This window comes from Eumetopias jubatus, unplaced genomic scaffold (genome assembly GCF_037043125.1).
Source record: "Eumetopias jubatus isolate StellerSeaLion01/CBP00866 unplaced genomic scaffold, mEumJub1_p1.0 scaffold_1, whole genome shotgun sequence".
NCBI lineage: Eukaryota > Metazoa > Chordata > Mammalia > Carnivora > Otariidae > Eumetopias > Eumetopias jubatus.
In genome coordinates, this window is record NW_028274807.1 from 214,305,441 (window position 1) to 214,332,852 (window position 27,412).

The following is a 27,412-nucleotide window of genomic DNA, read 5'->3' on the forward strand; positions in this document are numbered from 1 at the left end:
ACACCTCCACTTGGATGTCTCGGATGGCAAACGGCATCTCAGACCAGCAGCTGGGCACCTAGAAGCATTCACTCAAGAGTCGATAATAAATAGCTGGAGGCATAAACTGGATAGTCGTAAACTGGATAGATGGGGAAAGCAGGGTGGGGGGCACAAGGTAGTAAGTGCCCCACCATGCTGGACCCATCCAGCACTTTTTCCTATTAGTCTGAATTGTGAGCTGCACGTAAGACTGAAAGCAACAGAAGTGTGGGGGTGCTCCGAGAGGTGCCCCACCCACCCTGCTAAACCGGCTGCCGAGACCCACCAGGGCCTGCCCAGTTTCCTCTTTCCCCTTCATCTTAGGAGCATCTTCATAACTTTCCAACAAATTCTCCCTTTGCTTAAATTTGCCAGAAGTGTTTTTGGGGTTTGCAACCAAATTGACACACCCTCAGTACCCATGAATTTTGCAGTCAGATTCAGAAGGGATTCTCTGACCTCCCCGAAGTCCTCCCAGGATGGAGGCACTGTTTCAGAGGCCGACTGGGAGTGTAGGCGCAGCGCAACCAAGACAGGCTCCGTCTCCGCTGGTGCAACCAGCACTTACCAGACCTGGTTCATGGAAGATGCCAGACCCCCAACTCAGACCCCCCCAATTGACACACAGCCTGAGTCGCCAAGTTCAGTTACTTAGAAGGAACTGAACGGCTTCCCAATCCTCTGTCGCCCCCCAGTGGTCACTGTGTGACATGGCCTCTTCCTTTTCCCCTGGGGACACACAGAGCTGGGATTTTTGCCTAGACTGGAGGCAGTTTGGTTTACTAAATTGCAGCAGTGCAAAATAGGAAAGACCACAAGCAACAGGTTGAATGAGCTAGCTTCCTTCTTTCCCTCCTCTGCCTCCCCTTCTCTTCCTCAAACATTCCCTATTTATTTACATAGATTCGGGGTATCTCCGCAAGAGATACTCAGTAATTACAACGGGAAAGGTAGTAACTTGGCAGAGGCTATCTGAACCAAGTGATCTGAATTATCATCATGAATGGTACAAACGCACTGAGACGGACACATCACTCCTGTGTTATTCCTGCCGAAAACTGGTAATCTGAGTTTAATCATGAGGAAACATGAATCAAACCCAAAATTAAGGGGCATTCTACCAAATAACTGGGAGTACTCACTACCAGTGTCACGGTCAAGGAAAAAAGACTGAAGAACTGATCCAGACTGAAGGTGACTGAGAAATGATATCTCAACGCAACGTGGGATCCTGGACTGGATCCTGGGACAGGAAAAGAAATCATTAGTGATGAATGGTTGAAATTTAGATAAGATTTATATATTAATGAATGGAACTGCATCAATGTGAATTTAGTTTTGGTCACTGCACTGTGGTTACGTAAGATGTTAGTATTTGGGGAAGCTTGATGAAGACTCAAGTAGGAAAGATGTTAGGGTTCAAAGCCGACAGCCAAGAGAGAATTCTTGAGACGTCTTTGGTGCAAAAAGGTGGTTTTATTCAAGCATACAGGGACAGGACCCTTGGGCAGAAAGAGCTGCACAGGGGTCATGAGGAGTGGCCCATTATATACTTTCAAGTCGGGAGGGGGTTAGGGATAGCGTTAAGTCTCTAAGGAATTCTGGAAGCAAGGTTTTCAGGACCTTGGGGGGTAGCTATTGTTAGGAAAAGGTCATCTATTACTGTCTAATAAAACCTTAGTCATGAGACCCTTCAGATGTATATCGGTGGGTCATATGCTTGGGGGGTGATTGCCAACATGTATCTTGGGGTGGGGTAGAGATGAAGTTTTGAAAGGAATTTTTTTTTAATTTTATTTAACAGAGAGAGAGACAGCAAGAAAGGGAACACAAGCAGGGGGAGTGGGAGAGAGAGAAGCCGACTCTCTGCTGAGCAGGGAGCCCAACGCGGGGCTCGATCCCAGGACCCTGGGATCATGACCTGAGCCGAAGGCAGACGCTTAACTATCTGAGCCACCCAGGTGCCCTCATTTAAAGCTGTATTTTAAATTGAAAAGTTAAATTTGTAAAAATTACAAGTAACATAGAGTATTTCCTCCCAATTCCATACTATATTTAGCTGCTGCAGAATATGGAAGTGAGGGAAGCTGATGCACCCAGCTTGGGTCAGAGCCCCGCCCCCCCATCAGCATTAGCATCGGCCACATCGGACATCCTGCTGTCATGAACTCTACCTGTGGACTGGGGGATGACAGGGAAGGGTGCTGAGTAGAGGAGGCAACCCAGGATGACTCCCCTTGCCCTCACCTGACTCTGAGCTCCTTGAGGGTGGGGAACTGTGTAGCTAATGAATCTCTGGGACCTCAATCTCAGCATGGGGCTGGGCACAGAGCAAATACCTGCCCATGATGGGAAGATGAGAACGTTTTTGCAGCTGTGAAGGCCCTTTTTACTGGAGACCAACTACAGAAGCCATTAAGAACATGGCTGTGAAGGGAAGTTCACAGTTCTCAGAGCACAGCCAGGGCTCAGGCAGTCCTCAAACTCATCTCATGGTGATCCAAGGAGGAAGCAGGCAGCTGAGAAGCCAGTCGATCAGCAGTTTAGGGTAAATCATCTGGATCCTTCCATTTCCCACTCCCAACCTTTGTATTAGGAAAAACTCCAAACCATTGCTGTGGCTTACGAGGTCCTGCATGCCCCTTCCCTGACCTCATCTCCTCACTCTGCCCTGGCCACACTGAACTCCTCACGGCTCCTCCAGCTTACCAAGCTGGTTCCTGCCTCAGGACCTTTGCACTTGCAGATCTTCTACTGTCACCTCCTCAGAGGGGACTTTCCTGACCAGCCAATCTGAAGTAGTCCCTTTTGCTTTCTTTCCTCCCTTTCTTTTTTTCTAAGTAGGCTCCTCACCCAGCGTGGACAACGTGGGGTTTGAAATCACGTCCTGAGACCAAGACCTGAGCTGAGATCAAGGGTAGGACACTTAACCGACTGAGGCACCCATGTACCCCAATATCCCTTTTCTATCACTGTCACAATATGCTGTTTTATTTTCTTTGTAGCACTAGTCAGTATCTCATATTACTTTGTTTGCCTGTCTACTGTAATCTCCTTACAAAAGAATGCAAAACTCCATGAAGGCAGAGTCAAAGGTCCGTGAAGCCAGGGTCTGTCTTGTTCAGCCTGGGCCCCAACATGCAGAACAGTGCCTCATGCACAGTAGTGCCATGGATATATATTGCTGTGTAACACCTGTCTCCTAGACTTAAGGGCTTGTAATAACAACCATCATTTAATTTCTCTCTCATGGTTTCTGTGTGTGAGGAACAGGAAGGGCTAGCTGGGCAGTTCTCTCAGGGTTCTGTGGTTTGTGTATCTTTGGCTTCCTCAGAGCATGGCGGCCTCAGGGCAAATGGGACTATTTATATGAAGACTGAAAGTTTTCAGGTTTGCTGTTTCAGCAAAGCAGATGAAAGTTGCATCCTCTCTGTTCTTACCTAGCCTCACAGGTTAGTGTCATTTTCACTGTACTCTATTCATCCACCACTAACGAGTCCACCTCCATGCAAGGGAAAGGAACAGGGACCTCACCTTTTTTGATGGAAACAGGGTCAAAGAATTTGGGACCTTAATTTCCAACTACCACCAGTAAGTGATAAACAAATATTGATTTAATAAATAAATAAATATTGACTAAGTTAATTCGTTAGAGGAGACCAGATAAAGCAAAAACCAGCCTAAGGGTCGATTGTTGGCAGCCACTGGCACTTTGGAGACAACTGTGAAACCAGTGGAAATTTAGTTGGCTCGTCAGGCTGATAGGTTTAGCATCTCTCTATGTCCCTTGAAAAACCACAACTGGATTATATTTAGCAAGTGATGACATGTTGCTGGGAGTTGCCCCAAGTGTGGGATGAAAGTGGTCTATGAAATGACTTTCGGAGACATGGCAGACATAGCATCAGATGACACCGAATCACATGATTTACAGCTATCCCGTTTTCAGTTCTCTTTCAGTACTTCTCATCCTGTCAAGGAGAGTTTCCACTGAGTGATCATATGCCTTTACTAATCCTCTAATACTGTGCAAATCTCTCTTTACATCAAAGAAAAAGCAGGCTTGGGCTTAGCACCTTGGCAGACAACAATATCAACCCAGAATTTAAAAAACCTTGTTTTGTTTTCATGTTTATTTTTACAATTATCTCCCACTCATGGCTTAGTGGTATTTGGATAGTGATATACTCTATTTAATGTAAATGTAAACCAATAAAAAGGCCTGTAAAGAAAAGTATTAAGTTCATTAAGGGTCATAGAGTTTAGACACATGGCAAAAGCCAAGAAGACCTACCCAAGAGAAAATACATATAAAATGAAATATAATGAAAGCAACAAACTAGAAATGAGAAAACCTAAGCCTACACACTGCTGGCGAACCAGATGGACTCAATGACCACCATCATCCTTTCTAGCATTGGTAGTCTAGCTATTCCTAGAGAATTTCTAATTCAAGGTCTGTGGCCTGTGTTTATATTTTGGTGGCAAAATCTAGGGCAGGAGAATCAAGACATCTTGATTAAATAAAGTTAGTGTAATTCTTAGTAGTATTAACCATTTCTCACGCCCCCAAAATAAATGAAAGTTTCTGAACAGTGCTTCTCAAGGTCTGACATGCATAGGAAGCCCCAGGGTATCTTGTTAAAATGTGGATTCTGATTAAGGTCTGGTTTAGGACCTGGGATTCTGTATTTCTAAAAACCTTCCAGGTGATGCTGATGTTGATTTGGGGACCACACAGAAAAAAAGAAAGCTCTAAGAACAAATAGTGTGTTCTGAGCATCTCTTCCTGGCTCTGCAGTTAGTGAAGTTCACATTAGTAGACTGAAATTAGCCATGGTTGAAGAATTTACACCAAGAAAATCAGCACTACAAACCAGGGTTCATTTCATCGTTTTATTATGTTCTAGCTTTAAGAAAGTGATAGGAAAATGTTATTTACAATAAACTATACCACAGAAGCACACATATAAATACATATACATACACACATACTGACACACACAGTCTCCCCCAGAGAAGCAGTTGTTAAACATTTGTCAAGCCCCACAGGTCGTAAAGATGCATACAGGGCAACCATGTAGATTAAGGGTTGGCAAACTTTTTCTGTAAAGACCCAGTGGCAAATATTTTAAGTGTATCTTTTTTTTTAAGATTTTATTTATTTATTTGAGAGAGAGAGAATGAGAGATAGAGAGCACGAGAGGGAAGAGGGTCAGAGGGAGAAGCAGACTCCCCGCCGAGCAGGGAGCCCGATGCGGGACTCGATCCCGGGACTCCAGGATCATGACCTGAGCCGAAGGCAGTCGCTTAACCAACTGAGCCACCCAGGCGCCCGGCAAATATTTTTTTAAAGACTTAGTTAGTTGGGGGTGGGGGAGACAAGAGTGAGGGGAGAGGCAGAGGGAGAAGCAGACTCCCTCCCCAGCAGGGGGCCCCAGGCGGACTCAACCCCAGGACCCTGGGATCATGACTGAGCCCAAGGCAGATGCTTAATCTACTGAGCCACCCAGGCGCCTCCAAATGGCAAATATTTTAAGTTTCGTTGGCCAGTCTCCGTTAAAAAGGAGTCAGCACTCCTGGGGCAGCTTGGAAAGCAGCCACAAGCAATACGTAGTGTGACTATTTTCAAATAAAATTTTGTGAACACTGGAATTTAAATTTCATCCAACTTTCACACGTCGTGAGATATTTTTCTTCTTTTGATTTTTTCCAACAACTGAAAGTGTAAAACCATTCTTAGCTCACGGGCCAGATGCGGCCAACAGGCTGTAGGACTTCCCTGTCTAGATCACAATGGAAGAGGAGTGGAGCTGGCACCTACAGGGGATTAGACCCGGGACACAAAGCCCCGGCAGAGGGCTCAGCGGGTGCAAAGACGCGAAGGCTGGAAGGAGTTCGGCATGCTGCAGGCCTGAAGAGCCATGTGGCTAAACTGCACTGAGCAAGAGGGGAGCGTGAGAGCACGGCGTGGGGAGCTTCGTGAGCCTTAACGAGAGGTTTAGAATTTACTCCAAATTCAGGAGAAAGCTGTCTGGACGCGCGGAGGAAAGATGGGCCCTTGATCTAATTTATACTGTTTAAAGGCTCCTCTGCCCGGCACCGGGGCGCGGAGCCCCCCGGGGGGCGGCGCGGCCTCCCCCGGAGAGAGGCGAGGCTGGCCTCGCGTGGCCTGTGGCCTGTGTCCTGGCAACAAAGCAGAGCCAGGAATGCGTTCAGACAGACTCGGGGCAGGTGAGCCGAGGCGGCGAGGAGGCGCGGGCGGGCGGAACACCTTCCCTCGGCCCGGGGGCCGGTCCAGCCCGGCTCTCAGACGCAGACGCTCGAGGCCCCGCTCCGCGCCAGGCGCCGCCCCGGGACTCCCACCCCCGTGGCCCCCAGCCCACAGAGGCCCCTCCCGGACTGATCGTTCCTCCGGCCGGCGCTCTCCGACCTCTGACCCCTCCCCAACTTCCCCCACCGCCCCACGTGGCCTGAGGAAAACGCAGACCTGAACTGGGCCCTCGGAAGGGGAAACTGAGGCCGCAGGTGACGGGGCGCCCCGAAGGCCTCTTGTCAGGCCTGCGCATGTGGACAGCCCCCCCCCGCCCCCCACAGATCCAGAGATTCACCTCGGGGAAGGCCTCAGTCGCGGCTCCCTCGGCGGCTCGCGCTCCCACCTCAAGGAACTCCTGGAAAACGAGCAGAAAGCCGGCGCGTCGAAACCTAGCCCCCTCCGCGCCGTCTCACAGAACGTTCGTTCCCGCGTCGCCGCTGACGCGCGCCAGGCTCATTACGCATGCGCCCTGCGCTGCCCACGCCCCCTTGGTCGGCGGGAAAAGGAGGCGGGGGGCAGCTAGTGCGCAGGCGCGTGCTCGGAGCTTGGCTGGGCCGGGACGGCCCTCCGGAGCGCGACTCCGCGCGGGTCTCCGCGCGCAGGCGCGAGCTGCCGGCCTCGCTCGGAGTCAGCTCGCGAAGTGCGCACGCGCGGGAGTTTCTGGCAGAAAGCAGGAGAGCCCGGGCCGGCGCGGGGCCTTGTGGGAGGGCTTAAGGAAGTAAAATGGCGGACCTGGCGAACGAAGGTAGGGGAGGCGCCGTCGGGGGCCAGCTGGCGGCCAGGGAACGGGCAGCGGGAGGCCGAGGGGCCACAAGCCTGAGGGGTGAGCACCCCGGAGTGCGGGGGACCGTGTGTTCCGGGACAGCGGCCCAGCGGGCCCCACAGCCGCCCCCCATTGCGTCCCCTCAGGCCGGACTCACCGGCCCGGCCCATCACTCCCGGCAGCCTCGGCCCTGCCACCGTCCGGCCAGAGGGCCTGGGAGGCCGCTGGAGCCATGGCTCTGAGGCCCTTCTGCTCCCCGGGCCATGTCGGGGCCCGAAGGGGGCGGGAAGCGAGGCCTCAGCGCCTTGGCCTCAGATGTAAATAGACCTCCGGGCCTGGTCGTTGCCCAGCGCGCCACGCTCCCTCCCGCGCCCCCTCGTTCCCGGGAACCGGGCTTGTCCCTTTCCCCGTCGTGGCGCCGAGGAAGCCCACCCCCGAATCCTGTGGTTCTCATCCTACGCGGGACTGCTCCATGCCGAGCATGGAGGACACCTGGTCTGTTCCCCACCCCCCCGAACTCGGCCCCCAGTTCCCGCCAGTTCCCCCAGATCCTTAGTGGCGACCTGAGAGTCGCGCCTCGTCTCCCTGCATTTAGGCCTGGCCGCGGGTTGTGGACCACAGAAAGCCCCGGCTGCCTTTTGGCCCTTTTTCGCCGCACTTCCAGACAGGGAGACAGGGAGACAGGCTGTGCGAATTCCCTCCTCTCAGGAGCGCTGACATCCCACCCGAGCGTTTTTGACAAGGTTACGGTTCTAAATCCTCTTGAGAAAGCACTCCATGAGCTGATGTCTGCTTAAATCAATAGTGGTGTTGATATCGCGGTAGCCTCAGGACTTCCGAGGCCTATTTTTAGCTCCCTCCGTTTCTAGGAGCACAACCGTAGTTCTGGCAAGCTGTCTACCTGTCTGGCCCTCTTCCCCCATACCGTGCTCCCTGCTACTGGACGGTGTCCTGAGGTCTCCATACTGAACTGTAAGAATGCATGAATGAAATAATAACTGCCCACCCTGGCCGAGCGTTTGGGGGTAGTACCGTGTACCGTTCAAAGTCTTGAATCCTGTTGTCTTGTAATACTCCTCACAAAAGATCCGTGAAGTAGGTACTGTTAGCCTGTTCTCTCGGTGAGGAAACTGAGTTAGAGCGGTTAAGTTACTTGTCCAAGGCAGGTCACCCAGCTCTTGAGCAGGAGAGATGTGTGAATTAGGTAGTCTGGCTTCAGAGCCCAGTCCCCCATTCGCACACCCACACCCCCTGCCATTTTGTGCTGTATCTCTTTTACAAGATAAAGGAGCCCACGGAGGGTGGAGGCATTCCAGTTTATAAGATCCAGTTAAAGGCAGGAGAGGGAGTGGATAAATGGGAATCGATGTGACATACTGTATGTATTTACAACTTTGGCCCATTCGGTTTCTGGACTTGTTGATCTTAAAAATAACACTGTCAGCTATTTTACTAGCAAGATGGGCTTATTCAGGAGTGACAGAGACTCGCAATTTAAGACAAGCAAGCACTGACAAAACCATAGGCGAGTCTCACAAGGAAGGACAGGAACATTATTTTAGGGAGAGGGGGAAAGTTGCTAGAGAACTTGTTTTGAATTGAAAGTCTGTTGGAGAAAAGCAGCAGTTCAGGGTGATGACAGTTTCTCATTGGCTAAGTTACAGGGGTAGTGGATTTCTTATAGAAGATTCAGTGTACCCCCTCTGTCAGGGCCTGTAATTGATCTTTCTTTCTTGTTGATGTTTCTTCTTTTGGGGGCTGTAACTGACCGTTCTCCCCCTAATTTCTGTTATGTGGTAAGGCAACCCCTTTTGGCCTCCCTTTCTAGCCCCTCCCCAAGTCTGCTTTAGTGAGGCTTTTCCCATTATTAATTTTCACAAACTCAAGACTCAATATATCTAACATCATAGTTGACATTTGCATTTAAATGTCTCATGGGCACATCAGACAAAATCCCTATCTTTGCCTCCAACACCTGCCCACTCCACAGTCTTCCTCCCATTTTGTAGTAAATGGCAAGTCCATTCTTTGGATTGCCCAGGCCAAAATCCTTGAAGTTACCCTTCACTCCTCTCTTTCTCTCTCATATGCCACAGCAAATCCTGCCAGTTCTACCTTAAAATATTTCCGGAAGGTGACCACTTCTCACCACCAGCGCTGGTTTCCACCACTCGGGCCTCCCTTCCATCTTTACCCATCTAACAACTCAGCCCAGAAGCTAGAGTGGCCCCCTTCTACCTCCCTTTCCTCCCGTCACACCACTCTCTCCCTGACTTGCTCTGCTTGAACCACTCTGGTTTCCTCGGTGTCCCTTGAATGGACTCTACACACCCTCCTTTATGCCTTTGGACCTTCCGGTTCCCCTGCCTGAAACAGTCTTCCCGCAGATAGCCCTATAGCTCACTCCTTCACCTCCTTCGGGCCTTTCCTCAAACGTTATTTATGGAGCACTTCTCTGGCCACACACTTTAAATTGGATCCCCTTTCCCCATCCCCTTTATCCTGCTTTATTTTCCTCCCCAGCACGTCATCATCTGACCTGCGAAGTTTACTTGTTTGACTCTTCCTCTAGAATATAAGCTCCATGAGGGCAAGGATTTCTTTCTGTCATGATCACTGGTGGATTCCCTACATCTAAACAGTGCCTGGCACAGAGTAGGTATCCAAGAAATGTTTGTGGAATGAATGAATGAATTCATCACTGAGGACCCTTATTGTGCAGTATACTTTTGAGCACAAAGGGAAAATTATGGATTCCTGTTTTCCAGGGATACCATTTCTACCATACGGGCTGACACGTGAGTTTTTGATTGCTTAATTGAACAGTAAGTATAAAACAGAGAAATGGAATGCTTAAAGTTTTTGCCTAATAAATGCCACACTCACTCAGTACTTTGCCTCTGACACTAGTTCTGGCATAGTTGTCCTCAGGACATAAATCTTAGTGGCTTTTTGGCTTGGACAGCGTGCTGAGATGTTTAATTTATTATCTGCTGTGTAAACTAGGGCTTTCTTGCCTGTGCATTTTGAAGCTTTAGGGACTGCCCCATGTGTGTGCTTTTCCTCCTGCTGTTTAAGCTCCAGTCAAATGCCCTCTTAGCTTCTGTTTTTCCAGAGTGGTATTCCGAGTAGTATTCCAAGCTGGTCCATCTTCATCCCCGACCCTTCTGTCTCCCCTCCCTGGGCCATTGCCACCTTTCTCTGAGTCTGAGACAATGACTGTGCACCTGGGCTGGGCATCAGAATCACCGGGGGAGCTTTCTTAAAACCACAAAGGCTCAATCCCCACACCCTACCCATTCCAATTCTGAGATGTCAAGTGGGCCCCGGGCATCTGTACAGTGAGAAAGCAGCATGGGTGATTCACATGTGCAGCCAGGATTGAGAACCATTGGCTTAAGTAGTGCAGGTTAGGTGTGCTGTTCTTGTTCACAAAGAAACGTTTCCAATTGTGTATCTAATACAGCATCTTGTTGGCCTTCGTTGCCATGGTGATCTCTTCAGGGATGGTGACAGCAACTCCCACAGCCCTTTCTTGGTACTCCTATAGTCTGTGACTTTTAAAGTCCAGTTGGAATGCTTCTCTTCTAGGAGAGAGAGAGAGAGAGAGAGAGAGAGAGAGTGTGTGTGTGTGTGTGTGTGTGCGCGCGCGCGCGCGCGCGTGTGTGTTTGTTTTACACTTGTGTCCGGGGATATTCTCTTCTGCTTGGCATTTTGCTATTGATATATCCCAGATTCATTAATCATCCTATCCCTGAAGTTACTTTGCATCATAGATGGATGTCAGGATTTGAATGCAAAGTTTTGTGTCTGGAAAAGGTAAAGAATGGGCGGGGGTGAGTAAAGTGTATTTGAGCTATAGGATATCTTGGATTCCAGATCCCAGTGTTTAAAGATAACCATGTACATATAAATTCTTGCTGGCCTGTGGACATGGTATAAAGCAGTGTTCTCAACTTAGGCCCTACTGACATTTTGAGCCAGATAATTCTGTTGTGAGGGCTGTCCTATGCATTGTAGGATGTTAGCAGTGTGGCACTGTCCCTAACTCTACCCACTGTATCCCAGTAGCACACACCTTCTCCTGCACCCCTACCCCAGGGGTCATGACAACTAAAAATGTCCTCAGACATTGCAGCATGTCCCGGGGCAGGGGGTGAGGAGAACCACCCCTGGGGTAAGACCCACTGGTGTAAAGTAATGGCAGGGCACAGGCTTTGCCTTGCAGAGAACTGGGTTTGTATTTTGACTCTGCCATGTACTCTCTGAATGACTATGAGCAAATTTCTTAACGCCTTTGAGCCTCGGTTTCCTCACCAGTGAAATGAGAATCATGATAATCATGGGTATTTCATGGCTGCTGTGAGCATTGGATGAATTAATGCATATGAATTATTTAATACCTATCTGTACACACAGTAATAAACAGTCAGTAAATGGTAGCTATTTTTGACTATGGTGGACTCACTGTGGACTGGTTTGGCATAAAGTGTTCAGGAGAGAGAGAGCGCAAGAAATGATTATGCATAGTGCAGGTGAATCCAGCCCACCCATGAGATGGCCCCGGGGTGAGCCGTGATGGGAGGCCCCCTGGAGCTGAGCTGTCAGCCCTCCTGGGTTCTGTCTTGCCTTTCACGTGATAACCTAGCCCAGGGTTCTCAGCCTTGACACTATAGACGTTTGTGGCCAGGTAATTCTTCAGCATGTGTACTGCCCCATGCCTTGTAGGATGTGGATCAGCTTCTCTGATCTCTTCCCTCTAGAGGCCAACGGCACCCTCCTCCCTCCCCCAGTCATGACAACCAAGAATGTCTGCATGGGGCGCCTGGGTGGCTCACATGGTCAAGCATCTGCCTTCGCCTCAGGGCATGATCCCAGGGTCCTGGGATCCAGCCCCACATCGGGCTCCTGGCCCAGCGGGGAGCCTGCTTCTCCCTCTCCCTCTGCCTCTCTCCCCCTGCTCATGCTCTCTCTCTGTATCTCTGTGTCTCAAATGAATAAATAAAATATTTTTTAAAAAAGTAAAAGTAAAAAAATGCAAGAATGTATGCAGACATTGCCCAGTGTTCCTGGGGTTGGGGGGGGAGCGCAAAGTTGCCCAAAGTTGAAAACCTCTGATCTAGTCTGACCAAATGTCACTCTAGAGATTTTCAAGGGTGGTTTGGCTTTTCTCAGTTTTCACCTTACTTGTTGACTTAAAACTTAACGCCTGAGAATGAGATACAAGTAAATTGGTTGGAATCCTCAAATCACTAAATTCTCACCAACCCCTGCCATAAACTTAATTTTTAGGATGAGTGAGAGACAACTGTTATGGTAAACGTTAATCTGGGATTTGTTCTGGGATCAGAATGTGCACATGTGACTCTGTGATACCTCTTAACATCTGTAGCAGACGGGCCTGCTGGTAGCTGGGCAGTGTCATGCTGCCTCCGAGGCTGCAGAATCTTTATACATTTTGAAGAAAATTTAAGTTTTGGTTCCATTGTATAGACCAAAAAGGTCGTAGTTCTGCAAAACTTTTGGACCATGTCTTCGGCCTGCCTCTTGGTTAACTGGAAAATGGGATTACCCGAGCAGTCCTGTTACCGTCGCACATTCATTGGGTGTCAGGGCTAGTGGGGATCTGGTGTCTTTATACTGTACTGTGGGCGAGTGAGGGTGAGTGGAAGCAATAGGAACGAATTGAGGTTAGAGCAGACGAGTTCAGATGGTATTTGGAAGACTGACTGTGTGGGAGTGGCAATGGGGGCATTTTAGGTACCAATTCAATTCTAGCTAGTTAGTGAGTTCGGGCACAGAGAATAGGCCAGGGTAGAGTGGGAGATGAGGACCATTTGGGGGATCTGAGAAGGGCCTTTCTTCTGTTACGAAAACCCGGAGAAAGGCGGGCAGCAGAGGTGGCTTGTGTTAACTTGGCCCAGCCTTGGTAGCTCTCCATGGTACTTGGAAGCAATCTGGAGCCAGGTGGGTTTGCGGCGTTATCTGTTCAGGATCTAGTGGAGCTGATGGAGGTGGCAGCAAGCAGCAGGAGTTCTTTGTTTTGTTTGAAGGGGATTTGTTTTTGCCACCTATGCACATTATCCTTCCTGGGTCCCATGGAGTCTTGTTCACGGTCGGTGTGACTTTTTACTACTTGGTAGAAAACCATATAGCATGGGGCCTCAGAGAAAAGCCCCCTGCCTGTCCACAGTTTGCTTCATCCTTCGCAATCTTGACATTCGGTGCTATTGCCTAGTACGTGCCGTGAGTCTTAGCCCTGAGTGCATTCCATACTTGTTTAAGGAGCCTGTTGAGGAAAATAAAGAGTGACGCCTGGGCCACCCCATCAGTGATGGTGGCAGGAGGTCCCCAGTGTCTGTAGTTTTAAAAAGCTCCACAGATGTTTTACGACATGAAGCCAGAGTCAAAAACCACAGGCAGAAGTTGCAAACTTGCTTCAGGGGCAAGCAGATGTGTTTAATTTGGCCCATTTAGGGATTTTTGTTTGTTTTTAATTAGGAACCAACACTTAAGAATTCTGAGATTTCAGGGGGGAAATAATCTAGGTTTCTGATTTCTCTTGAAAAGCTGGAACCAGCCTCCTCCAGTGGTCTTGTGCAGTAACAAGTCTCCAGGATGGAGGAGCAGCTGCTGCCCTTAAGATAGACTGTGTGCCCCAAATTATAATGTTGAACATACAGCCAACACATGAAATGCATAAGAGAGAATATTAGATGGAAATTGTAGACATACTGGTCACAAATATGTAAGATGTGTTTGCAAATAAATAAAAAGACTTGGAATGCTCAAAATAAAATAAAAAGATAGATTGTGCGCCCTCCAGGACACCCTGAGTAGTTTGGGACCTGGCCCACTTCCTTCTTTTCCAGGTCCTGCCCGACCTTGGTTGGCATTTGGGTTTCAGCCCTGTTGTACCACCTCTTAGACGCAGCTGTCTCTGCACGTTAGCAGAGAACCTCAGCGAAAAGCTTTTGATGGTCTGTAACGGATTCAGGATTCGCTGTCCTCCGACTGCTAGTACTCAGCAGCATAGGACAGCAGTTCTCCAGGATGGTCCAGGGGCCCCTGGGAGTCCCCAAGACCTTTTCAAGGAGACTGCAAGTTTAAAACTGTTTTCATAACAATATAAAGACATTGTTTGCCCTTTTCACTCTCATTCTCTTGTGAATGGACAGTGGAGTTTTATCCAAAGGTTATAATAGTGTGATATAGCAACAGATGGACTGCAGAAGCAAATGAGTGATTCTAGCTGTCTTGTCTTAAGCCAGACGTTGAAGAGATTTGTCAAGATGCAAAATAATGCCACTTTTCTCACTAATTTTTTTGTTTAAAAAGTTATTTTTCATAAAATTTATTGTTTAGCTAAGCCTTCACTATTACTATCCTAAATAAGTTAACATTTTGGTATTTTCTTAGTTTTAATTTCTAACCTGCTAAGTATCAACAGCTGTAACCAACAGTTACAAAAGCTCTTGGAGAGTCTCAATAATTTACAAGTGTGGAAAGCGGTCTCGAGACCAAGCAGTTTGAGGACTGCTGGCATGTGATAGTGGAGCCCCATTGTGAAGAGCCTTGAGTGGAGCCTGTAGTGAGATCGGCACGGGTTTCATCCCCATCTCTCCAGCCTCCGGGAATTTTAACCTGGGACTGACTGGCAGGCTCCGGTTGACTACTCGGGGCACAGTTGGAAATGCCTGGATTGATTGTCCTTGGTTTGTGTCTTACTTCTGCCACTTACTTGCCCAGGATCTTGGGCAGGATGTTGGACCTCTGTTCCTGCATCTGTAGAATGGGGATGACACTAATCCTGTCTGAGGGTCATGTTCCGAGAGAACATTTGTCGGGTAATTGACCCACTGGCATGTGCAGATATACTGTCAGTTATTAGTGGATGTTACTCTTCTGATTGGATGTCTGAGTGGAGAAAAAGCTCCTTTTGGATTATAGCTGTGTTTCTCCACCTCAGTGTTACTGACATTGGGGCTGGTGGGGGCTGTCCTGTGCATCGTAGGACATTTAGCGGCATCCCTGGCCTCTACCCACAGGATACCGGTGGCACCCCCCTCCCCCAGTCATGACAAGGAAAAATGTCTCCAGACATTGCCAGATGTTCCCTCAGGGGTGGAATCACCTGAATTTAAGAACCCCTGGGTTAGGAGTGTCCGTTGACCCCCAAGAGACTACATTCCCTGATCATCTGACCTGTGGTCCTAGGATGCTGCACACATTTAAATACACAAAGTGTGGGAAGGGAGAGAAGAGGTGACTCACAGAAGCTAGGGGGTCACCCCAGTTTGTACTGTCTGACCCACTGGGAACTTATTTTGGTGTATAATGTGAGTACGGGATCTAACTCAGTCTTTTTCCAAGTAATTAATGCAGAGTTTCTCAACTGCAGCATCGTTAACATTTAAGGTTGGTTTGGGGACCCTCCTCTGCACTGTAAGGTGTTGATCAGCATCTCTGGTCTCCATCCACTAGATGCCATTAGCAGTTCCTCTGCATTGTGATAACTGAAAATATCTCTAGACATTGCCTAGTGTCCCCAAGGGGCAAAATCACCCCTGGGGGAGAAGCACTGGGTTATGAGATTAAATAAAACTATCCAGGAATAGATTATTTGCCAACTGGAATTTAGGGCTCACCCTTCCAGCCTCCTGTTTCCACTGTGGCCTTTTGGCAGATAAGGAGGCATCATGGACTTCATATCCCTGTGATGGAGGAACGGTGTTTCCATGACCTTCAGCACTGTCTCAGGTTCAATGTAAGGACCTTCAGAGAAGCTCTGGGTCCAGGCCATTCCATGTCGCAGGGGCTGAAGCCAAAGGCCACGTAAGCAGGGAGTCAACTGGTACAGTGCGCCTGCTTCCAGCCGTAGAGCCTGGGAGCCCATGCTCATCCTTTCTAGTGGATCAGCAGCACTGACTTCATGGGCACTCGTTCTCCTCCGGAAAACTGACCCATGTCGGGCCCTGTACCTGGCTGTCACTCTCAAAGAGAAATAGGTATTTGCAGAGACAGTAGGGGTGCCTCTCTGCACATGTAGAAGGCAGGCCTTGCTTTGTGCAGTAAGTTTAAAGTGCTTTTGCTTTAGTTAAACTCCCCCAAGTTTGCCACACAGAATCTCGGGAATTTGCTGGCCCAGAATGAAGGCCTGTGTCACGATTGTAATAGCAGATCCAGAGCGGGGCACATGGTTCTTGAGAGTTTGGCTTTCTCAGGTCGGGAGTGTGAGGAAACAGTCTACTCTCTACTCAGAAGGGAAAGGATGTCTTGTAGCATTGATGGTGGTGGTCGCTGGGTGTCTTGAGAGTCCAGGGCCTGGATCAGTCCTTATCAGCACCATTGGAGGCCTCCCCCCTGTTGTGGGCTTTTATTGCCAGACGAGCGGGACTTGTTTTAGCTGAGTCATCTTAGAGAGTAAGATGGACTTTCACGGCCCGAACCTCACCTCCTGCTTTCTCCCATGTTGGCTTCTAGGTTCTTTCTGTCCATAGGACTTTCATACTTGGGATTCTCTCTGCACGCTATACTCTGCCTTCACCTGCCTTACTCCTTTATGTCTGAGAGTCAGATGACACCTTAGGGTGGCCATACCCAACCGCTCACTCTGCAGTGCCCTTCTCCCCGTACTCTTTCCCATCACCCTGCTTTATCTTCCTTATGGCACCTATCTGTGTGTATCTTTCATCCTGTCTCCAGTGCCAGACGCAGTGCCTGGCACATGGTAGGTGCTCAGTAAATCGTGCGACTGCAGGCGGGGCTTAGCTCGTTGGCCTTCCATCAGATCAGGCTTGAGGGATTCTGAGCAACTGAGCATGTGAGTTGTCCCGGCATCTGGGCAGCTTTAGACGGGGCCAAATTTTGAGGCACTTACCATTGTTGGGGACCTAGGGGTTAGAGATAGTCCTTGAATCCAAGACTGATGCTTTAAGGTGGCATCAGTGTTTTTGCAGTCTTCTGGGTACAATTATAATAATGATAATAATGCCCAGGTGGAATTCCTGCTGTGTGCTAGCCACTTCCCAAACACTTTGTCTGCATCGTTTCATTTAATCCTCCCTAGAACTGCCTGGGGTGTAGCACCATCCCTGTTGGACTGTCAGGGAACAGGGAAGGTTCCTTGAGTCGCCCAGGATCCCAGCCATAAGTGCTTGAGGCCAGTTTGAATGCCCACAAAAACCAGAGCCCACGTTTCATCAGTTTCGGTCTGCTGCCTCAGCGGAAGTTCTGTGGTCCTTAAGATTTCCTTCCTGGGCGTGGGGGGAGTTTCCGTTGTCTTTCCTGGAACTTTCCCCCAGTCCTCAGTCCCTTTGATTTCACCTCTTGACTCTGCCCAGGTCCCGCCACCTAGTGGCAGAACATAAAAGTGCTGCAAAGCTGGCTCCCTGAATTTCTTAGGTTCAGGTGAAATTGCTGACTTTGTAGGATTTATTTAACAAGTTCGTGGGGTTTTTCTTGGATTCAAGGCACAAAGGTGCCCCAAGCGCAGGTTCTGTCACAGCCGCTTATAGTCTGGGTGAGTGGGGCCGGGGTGGGGTACAGGGGGGCAGGGATAGGAGGGTTTGACTGCAGGGCCGATTTGTGTAGAAATAAGGCAGAATGGGACTTGGCCTTTAGTGGGACCTCAGGGGACCTGAGGCACCCAGCTCAGAAGTCAGACTTAGGGTCCTGGTCCCAGCTCTGCCACTTATCAGCTTTGTGACTTCAAGCAAAGCACTGTCTGTCCGAGGCCTCTCCGTCTCGTTTCACGATTCACAGATCAGAGATGATAAAAAATATGTACATGATGACATTAAATGAGACTGGGTGTCCAAAGCACCTACCGCTGGTTCTAGTAAAGACCATTCAGCAAATGTGAGTTGCTTGTTGCTGCTCTTGTTTGAGGGACACAGCAGTTAGAGCACTGAAAAGTGGCTTGGATTTCAGTAGGTAAAGGTAATGACAGGATGAAGAGCATTCCAGAAAGAAGTGCGTAAAATAAAAGATACCATCATCTCCAAAACTATGCCCCTATAATCTCCCTGAAACCAGTTGAGAGTTGCCTGGGGAAAAACATACTCGAGTACCGAAAAAGGAATTAAGGGGCCCACCGCCTCTGCTAGCAGGGCTGGGTGGCCATTGAGCATTCAGGACACTAAGATCAAGAGAGGCATCACCTAGCAACAGCATGTTTGAGATCACTTCCATTCTTTACCAGAGAATTAGTTTGCAAATACAGTTGACACATCAATGACAAATTCACCTTTATGTTGCTGCACAGAACTGTTTATAATAATTCCTGAGAAAAGAAATGACTTGAAGGGTTGAGATAGTAAGTGTTGTAGGATTAAAGCAGTTGTCACATCTTAACAGACTGTTCTTTGTGTTGCCAAGATACTTTCCATACTTTTTTCACAGATAAGAAGATTAAGACACATCAGCCCAGGATTAAAGCTCATTTTACACAAGTACCTTGCTGACATTTTGGTCAAGAATTCCAAGTGGCTTTCCAGATGGGGGCCGTTTCCTGGCAGGTGTTTGAGTAATCGTTTAGGAGGGGAATAAACAGAACAAGCCAAGATACTCCAGATCTGCTTCTCTGTGTGTTTTCCTGAGCCTACATAGTTTCTTCTGTTTAGTTTAACGGGCAATCCTGAGAGACAAAGGTTGGAGGCAGCCACTGGGAGTGCCCAAGCTTGTTGCAGGGCAGGCCTGCCTGTAGTATTTGTGTACTTTTTACTCCTTCCACAGCGTGGAGAGAACGTGTGTATGTTCAGCCTAGATTCTGAGTACGTTCTGCAGGACATTGTGTGGTTAAAACTTTGAAAGATGGAGACAACACATCTTGTTTCACCATAGAACGTCCACATCTTGGGATGTGTCTTCATTCTGTCCTTGACGATCCTAAGGATCCGCTGTTGGCCTAATTGCACCCTTCTCGGAGGTAGAGGGTCACATGACTTGAAAGCCTCAGGCCCACCCCAAAACTCATCATCATCCACCCTCTAGTTTCCTTTGTGCTTTTCTGGAATGATACCTGACAGCTGCTATTTTCCTGATGTTACTTCTCAGAAGAAAAGAGTGTCTAGATCTTAGCTTCAAGGCCCAGCTGGGCAGAAAATGGGAGAAGGAAGCAAACTGGAGTCCTCAGTTCTCCTTCTGGCACTTGTACGTGGATGGCAGCGTAGCTCAGATGCAGTTGGAGACCTGGCCCCACCTTGGACAAGTCATTCACCCTCTGAGTCTCTTGTTTCCTTTTCTGTAAAATAAGGATGTTGGTATGACCTTTCTCCAGAAGTGATTGCGAAAAGTCAGGGAGATGAGACGTATAAAGCATGGAGTGCCTACCCAGCCCATAAATACATACTCGCTGACTGCCGGTCCAGGTAAGAAACCATCCGGCAGTTTTGGGAAACCCCATTTGGGAATGTCCTTGCTGTCAGTCACGTGACACAGGCTGGGAGGAGTCTAAAGCCAGGATCCCGAGACCTCTGTTATCCTGGAGGTTGAGAAGCATTCTTCTCTATCCCGAGGCCCCCTCTGGGGTCCAGGCCAGTTCCTTGCTCTCCTTCCCTTGCTTGCTTGCAGCAGGGACTCCACCTCCTGTCCTCACATCTGGTCAGCTGCCATCACCCACCCTGCCCCCAAGGGGTTCTTCTTACACTGGCTTCCGTGTAAAACATTCTTGCAGTGTCCCTTTCCTTCCTCCATTCTTGCTGCCTCAGAGATAGACACATATGTCCTTTGCTTTTTAGGATTTTGCCACCAGTCAGTCTCAGGGCAAAAAAGACACAAAACCCTGAGTCCTGGTCCCTGGCCTACTTATAGGGGTGGTCCGGGAAGCCTGGTGTTTTTAATTCTCTCAAGTGTGGGACTGTTTAAAACTCTCCTTCTCCTTTTGAGCCTCCTTACCACCATTTAAGGAGGTATTTTATGGGCTCTTCCCCTAACACAGACATCATATACCAAATTATGGACGTTACTTTCGGGTGAGGCCTTTTTGGGACTTCCCACACCTGTACGCAAGGCATCTGAGGACTTTCTCTGTGTCCTGGGGCCCCAGCTCAGTTCGGCTTTAGGAGAAGGGTCTTCCTCCTTGGAGCCCCCCGCTTCTGCCCAGAGACTTACGTTCCCTGTAGGGAGAATGTAAGTGGTCCCTCAGGTCAGGAGGGAGCCTGCATGTCAGGGACCCCTGCCTTCTTTGGAGCCATCTTTAACTCATTTCCTCAAGAAAGGAACTGCCTGAGTGATTGGTGCTTACCTTCCAGGAGCTTCTACACTAGACCTTGCAGGTATAAATGTACAGACCTCGGATCCAGCGAAGGGAGGGGGCGCACTCTGCTCCTATGGCCCTGGGCCTGGGCGGTCTGTTTCCTGCCTGTCCTCGAGGGTCTGGAGTCAGCTGGTATGTTCAAGCATTAGTAAAGCAGCAGGCACACAGCAGGTGCCACCTTGGCTTTCTTGGAGTTCTTCCAGGGCACCTTGCTTTCTGCTGCCTGCTCTTCCCCATTCCCGGTCACCTGGCTAAATGCTGCTGTCCTGCTTAGGTGGCACCTCCCGCGAGAAGCCTTCCTGGATCCACTCCTTTTCCACTGCCTCACCAAGTTGGACGCCCCTGCTCTGCACTCTGAGTCCCTTTTGTGCTTCTCCCGTGTTACAACGTCCAACTAAAAACTAATGTCAGCTCTTGGCAGGCAGGGGACATGTTTCTCCATGTCACTACCACACCCGAGAGGCCAGCATGAGGCCTGGCACACAGTGGGCCGAATTAATGTTATGATTGAGTCTATGAGCATAGCAAGATATGCAGCTGGGGGAGTGGTTCCCAGGCTCCACTGGGTGTAAAGTGCCTGTCAGGGCTGTGTCAGCAGTGCCTCCAGGAGCAGGGCCTGCACGAGGATGGGTTAGGGGATGTGTGTGGAGAAATCCCAGACATCTGGCAGAGGTTTGAAACAAGAGCCAAAATCTGCAGCCTTTCTGCGACTGGGCTTGCCTATCCGTGTTATCATCAGGACTGCAAAGACGAGATCCAGGACAGTCCCTGGCCTTAGGGATTACAGCTGGACTGTCCCATTTTGCATCTGACCTCACAGTTGGGTGGAGGGTGGCAGGGGACAGGAGGGAGAGCAGGCCCTGTGGGCCAGATGTCATGGGGGCTCACTCCTTTCAGCTTCTGGCCAGTGTCCTCACCCCTGCTATCTGCCTGAGGGTTGGGGGTTGGGGGACTTTTCCCGTCTGCAGCCTGAGCAGCACCTGGGATCACACTGGGGCTCAGGCTAGGTGTCGTCTGGAATGTGTGAGCTGAGCGGGGGCATGTGGAGGAGGGTGAGGGAGGCTTTGAATGTAGCAGCAGCCACCTTGGACTTGGCGTGCAACACCATGGAGAGCTGGGATGAGGGCAAAGCACCTCCCATGTGCCACCTAGAGGCGGGATTGTAGTTTGAGGCCGCTTGGCTCTGAATCCCACCCCACTTCACACACCAGTGTTGGCCACAGTCATCCACAGAATACAGTTCTCAGGCCTCATGTCAGGGAGGAGGAAAGAAGGGTTCCCTAGTCAAATAACTTTGGAGAACATTTGGTTAAACAGGTTTCTTTATTGTTGATTTTCTTAACCCTCACTATGCGGATGTCTTGAGCCAGTGCCCCAGGAGGGCTGCTTTTTCACAAACTGATTCAGTCAAAGAGCATTTTATAGGAACAAAACAAAACACGTGGTTGACAGAATCTGGATCAAATAGTTGGGGGTCTCTCTAGAAATTTCTGGTGGTAGTTTTCCCTTCACTTGTGATAGACTGGGCTGGGAATTCAGGCAACTTACAGAAGCCTCATTGCTCTGTCCCCTGCTCATTCCCCAAACTTGGGTTTCACCTGGCTGAGCGAAGTCTGCTTGTCCAGTGACAACCAGAAGCAGTTTGACAGGGGCCAGTTAAGAATGCAGGCTGAGGCTGCTGGGGCGAGTGTGGAGCAATCCTCCTCGGAATGGGGTGCGCTCGAGTTGTCCTTTTGTAATGTCAGTGCTAATTTGCAGCTCATGAACTTCGGCCCTCCTGGAGCCCATCGGAAATTAAATCTGTGTGACCCTCGTGCTTTGTGTCTTTGGTGGAGAACTGACGGAGGCTCATTGCTACATTTTAGTTAGTGTGGTGTTTGGGTTTGTCATAACCGCCAAACCATCCATCAGTGAGGGTCCTGGTGGTTCCTGACCTCACTGGTCCTAGCGACATTTCATCGGCTCTGACTTCTTGTCAAGCGTCTGTTATGTGTGTGGCTCTGAATGTACCACAGTCAACATAACAGAGGCTGCGCTCTTCTGGGGCTCATGATGCGGGGGTAGATGCTGCCAGCGAGGAGATGAACAGATAACCCCCTACAAGCTCCAGGCCATGTGCACAGACACACCCATCGCTTTTTATCAGGTGTTTGACCCCAAGGTTTTCTGCCCCTGACTCCTGTTCCCCATTTTTCCTGTAGAGCCTTGCACAGAATAAGGGCTTAGTAAATATTTATGTGAGTACACAGCAGCTAGTGTACATGTGTGAAGACCTGCAGAGGGGGTTTAGTTCAAACATTTATTGGATGGTTCTTTGTGGTGCGCACTGGCTGCTGGGCTGGGGTGCAGAGCTGTTTTGGAGGCCAGACCATGGTCTCTCAGCCTCCCTGACAGGTAGCCTCGTTGTGACCCGTGGTGGGGTAGAAGCCAAGAGCATGCCCTGTGGGCACCGGGGGCAGGTATGTAGCGCAAACTGGGAGCTTCCTGAAGGATACGGTGCCCGTAGCTGTATGAGTGTTGGCCACAGAAGAGAAGGTGAGAATGTGTTCCAGGCAGAAGGCCAGAAGTACGACAGAAGCACGGGGCATGCAGGGGGCAGCAGGCCCTTCAGTGCCACCGTAGGGGTCAGGCCGCGGTGGCCTGTTGGAAGGAGCTCCGACCCTAGTCTGGGGGAGCAGTGCTGAATTTTAAGTGTGGGTCTCACACCAGTGGTTCTGGCTGCTGTGCGGAGGCTGGATTGAAGAGTATGAGAGCAGAGGTGGAGAAAGGAGGGTCTTAACTACAGTAGTGGTAGCCTGCAGGCAGGAGTTAGTGAGGGAGTCTCTGCGTGAGTCTCACCCAGAATTCCAGTTCTTTGGGAAGCTGCTTTCAGAGCTCGGACCCCATGTCCCTTCCGTGGCCTCCGTCTGCCCCCAGCTGAGCACCGTGCCCACTTGCAGTGTCATTGTTCTTCCAGCAGATGGGATTCTCCCAGCTCCTGCCAGGACCCTGCCCTGTGTCTTTGTCCTGCCCCAGGGACCCAGAGGCAGCCTGGGCCTCTCAGGTTTGCCCGAATCTCTGCAGCCCCTTCTGGGTGCCTGCAGATCAGCCGACATAAGAAAGCTCTTCCCCTACCATCCAAATGGTTCTCCCTCTGTTCTCGTCCTTTCTCAGTGGCCTTCTGTCCATTCCTCCAGTACCTCCTTGCCCTTACTCCTCCCTCCGTCCAGTATTTCTTGATGCTAAGTACTGCTCTTAGACCACGGGGCAGCCAGGGAAATGAGACGCCCTCCAAGCTCATGGATTTGATGTTGTGGTAGGGGAGACAGAGCACAAACCCATAAATCCCTAGTGTATCTGGTGGTGGTACCTCCTGTGAGAGAACGTGTCTCTGCTTCACTGTGAGGCCAGGCAAGGTTTCTTCTGCAGAGTATAGTGTGTGTCTAATTAAGTCTACAGTGGCTAGGCAACACCTCCCAGGCTGGAGGTCGTTAGAGAAAGGACAGAAACAGTTAAGACAGGCTTAAGCAAAAATCAGCATTTGTTGGCTTAACTGAAAAGTCAGTGGGGGTGGGGTTAGCTTTGAGTAGTGTCTCCGATTCAGTTTCCTCCTCCATCTGCAGCTCTGCTTCCCACTGGATTGACTCTGCTCCAAGGTCCCTTTTGGTGACATGAGACTGCTCCCAACCCCAGGGTTACCTCCCACCAGCCCTGCTGCCCCAGCAGAAACAGAGCACCCCCTTCCCCAGGAGCTCCAATGAAAGTCCCGGACCTGAGTCTCTTTTCACTGTCAGTGGCCTGGCCTTACTCACATGCCATGGTGTCCCCTGGGGCAGGAGTTGGAAGTACTCTCCTCTTCAGACCTAGAGCCAGGGGCAAAGGAGGGATGGTCCCCTAAAGAAATGGGGGGCTGGAGGGATGCTGGGCTGGCCCAGACTCCCAGCTCCTTCCCGTGTGCCTTCACTCTTTGCAGCTGGCTGGGAGTAGAACACAGAAGTGAGCTTCAGGCCTGGATCTATAGCCCTGGATGCTGGGCTCATGGGGTGAGGGGCAGGGCCGGAAGCTCTCTGGGATTCCCCAAGGCAGAAATGGTGTGGATCAGCTGCTGCTGTCCAGAGTCCCTCCTGCACCCCTTTGCTGTCATTTATTGTCTGGCACAGGCACTTTCATTCCCTCCTTCAACCGGTGGGTGACAAGCAGCACCAGCCCCGGTGCGGGGAGAGGGCTGCTTAGGGAACCACGGAGGCCTTGTCCGCAAGCCTTCCGCCCCCACCCTCCTCCCTTGTAGTGCTTTGGTCTCATACAGGTCATTTACCCCGGTGTTCGCCTTGGGTTGTGCGTGGTGAGGACTATCACAGTGAATCAGACTCAGGGACTCAGGTGCGGCATGGCTTCAGTGTGCACGGCGGAGGGAATGGCCACCATCAGTGGGCTGTTGTCCCAAAGTCAAGACCAGTATCTGTTCTACTTCTCCAAGGAGTGGGAATTTGGTGGGATGGGAGTGGCACCGTGTCCTTTTGATTGTCTCAGGCTTGGCCCTCTTTCTCCTCGGACCTCCTCCCCTCCCCGGCTTTATTGTGGGTGATCGCCATTCCCTCCTAACTGGTCTGTCCATATTGCCCCCTTCCCCAGACTGTTCTCTCTTTGAACCTGAACCCAACTCCTTCTACAGCACTTCCCTGAATCCTTAGCATGGTGATCATCTGCCCCTAGGATCCCTGTCACTTTTACAAGCTGTATTTTCACACCTGCCGCTCCCTTCCGGGCTCTTGTCTTTGGACTTCAGCAGCCACCTCTTCTCAGGGACATTTCCCTGACTCTAGCTGCTCTGACCAGCTCCCCACACGAGTGCGCTCACAAACCAAAGATCCTCTCCCCTCCCACGGAGCAGTCCTGCTGGGTAAAGCTGTGTGCAAGTGCAGGTTCCTGGTAATCTTGGCTTCCCAGGACTGAGGGCTCCATGACAGCAGAGCGGTGCAGCGCTCCCCAAATTTGTGATCCCCCTTGCTTCCCGTCCACTGTCTGCTCCCAGGACTTTGAATGCTGACGGGGGCCCTGGGCGCACCCCATAGGATTCATGCGTGGACCCAGAACCACCACACCCAACCTCAAGGCAGTGAGGCAGGCAGCATCTGGACCTTCCCCCAGGTGAAGGTCATCCTCCTCCAGAATCCCCCAGCTGGCAGCAGGGGCTCGCCAAGCTGCCCTCCACCCCGGGGGCAGGTGGCAGAGGGCTGTAGATTTGGCTGCCCCTGGATAGGAGACAAATGGGGTTGCCTGAGAACAACAGGTGGCACCACCCTGGGCTCGTCACGTGACAGAACATCTCAAAGAGTTTCTTCAACAACCACTGTGCGAGATGGACTCAGATTTTTCTCAACTCCTTAAATTCTTTTTTTTAATGGGTAATCTCGCTTCAAGATCCAGGTGGAATGTCAGGTGACTCAACCAGGGTAAGCTCTCCAAAGAGCATGAGCTCTGTAGGCAGAGGTTGCAGTCTGGTTATTCCCAAGCCCCCACTGGTCTAGAAGTTCAAAAAACCTAAACTAGTCTCCAGAGTTTGAAACTGGGGAGGTGCCCCATCTGACATCTCTGTGCCTCGTTCCTGCAAGGCCACGGTTGGTGGCGCCAAATGGTGGCAGCGCCTTTGATGCCTGGCAGCCTGCCGCACGCCCTCCCCCCCCCCCCGCCCCAGTCACGGACGTGGCTGTTCTAAGTGAGTCTTGAAACCTTTTTCTTGGTGTATAATATGCACACAGAACAGTGCACATACCCTAACATTAGGTGTCAGATTTTCACAAACAACACGCCCATGCAGCGACTTCAAGAAACCGTTTTCTAAGTGATTGAATGTTCTTTGGAGTTACTAGTTTTATATTGGGTTTGTTTTTTGTTTTTAACTTATTACGTACAAAAGTAGCTTTGTTTACCATATGACTATAATGTTGGGGGGAAAAAAACCAATTTTTCTTTTTGCAGAAAAACCTGCCATTGCTCCGCCCGTCTTTGTGTTTCAGAAGGATAAAGGACAAAAGGTAAGGGGCCGGTATGTTCTCTCTTCACATGATTACTCTAATTTGTTTTCTCCCCAGAGGGCTCTCCCAGGTTACATGGCCAAGGGTGCTTCTGTCTTTTAAGCCTCCACCCGGAGCTTGAAGGGAAAAGGTCCTGTGGCTTTAAGTTACCATGGTGAGAGGTTAAGACGGGGGCGTGTGTGGAAAGGGCTCAGGAACCTTTTAACAGTGGCAGAAAGATACTTTCTAATTCCTAGTGCTTCATTTTAGAAATAGTGTACATTAGAAAGAGTAGGAGAGAGAAGGTAGAACGAAGAGGGGCGGGAAGGAGGGAGAAATGGTGGTTAAGGGGGAAGACGGGATCTTTAAAGATTTTAGGGAGATATTCTGACCCCCAACCACCTTGGCATAAATGCATTTAGAGTAATTACTAGTTGGCTTGCATTATGTATTTACCATCCATCTTTGTTACTCGTTGCTTCCCCCTCTTGGATTTTAAATGTCTTGGTTGCCCTGACGTTGGAAATACTTTGCCTGACTCGTAGCAGTGAGCTGGCAGCTTGTTCAAGTCCTGATCGGTGTGGCAGTAGCATTCCGATGTCAGGTGCTGCCATTTACCTGGAAGTCGTTGATTTTGTGTCCGTCCTGACAAATCAGTGTGGAAGGTCGGGATTGTGTCCAAAGTTAGTTGATGTTCTGTGGTTGATGCTTCCCAAGCTTTTATGAGGATTCTGTTTGTCCAGCAAATGGACAGTCTCTCCCACTCCTGCCCCAGTCTTACCCATTGCAAGATTTCAGAGTGAGGGACCAAAGTGCCGCGCTGGATTCGGTGTGTTTTGAAATCCGTTTGCATCTTGTTGATAAGAACAGCATTTGAGAGAATGCTCTGGTGGATTCCCAGTCCCCTGGCAGGGTGGCCAGCTCTGAGGTTGGGGGCTGCTGGTCTGGCGAATTTGGGACTCCTGGCAGCCCAGCTGCTGCTCCTAGACCCCATCCCTCGGTCAGAGAAGAGAGGCCGGACTTCTGTGTGGCCCACACTGTCCAGGACTTCGTTCAAGTAC

General features: G+C 50.1%; 1 protein-coding gene across 10 annotated transcripts in view; it reads left to right on the forward strand.

The window, feature by feature from the left end:
• Positions 1 to 6,976: 6,976 nt before the first annotated feature.
• Positions 6,977 to 27,412, forward strand: part of RANBP3 (RAN binding protein 3) — a 53,955-nt gene continuing 33,519 nt past the window's right edge. For 7 of the 10 annotated variants that reach the window (XM_028126329.2, XM_028126330.2, XM_028126333.2 and 4 more), the window contains exons 1-2: positions 6,977 to 7,082; positions 26,317 to 26,372. In XM_028126329.2, the coding sequence (XP_027982130.1) occupies positions 7,061 to 7,082; positions 26,317 to 26,372 (78 nt within the window). In that variant the 5' untranslated portion in view covers positions 6,977 to 7,060. The remainder of the gene's footprint in view (positions 7,083 to 26,316; positions 26,373 to 27,412) is intronic. The other 3 variants (XM_028126338.2, XM_088017832.1, XM_028126341.2) reach the window with 1 other exon arrangement.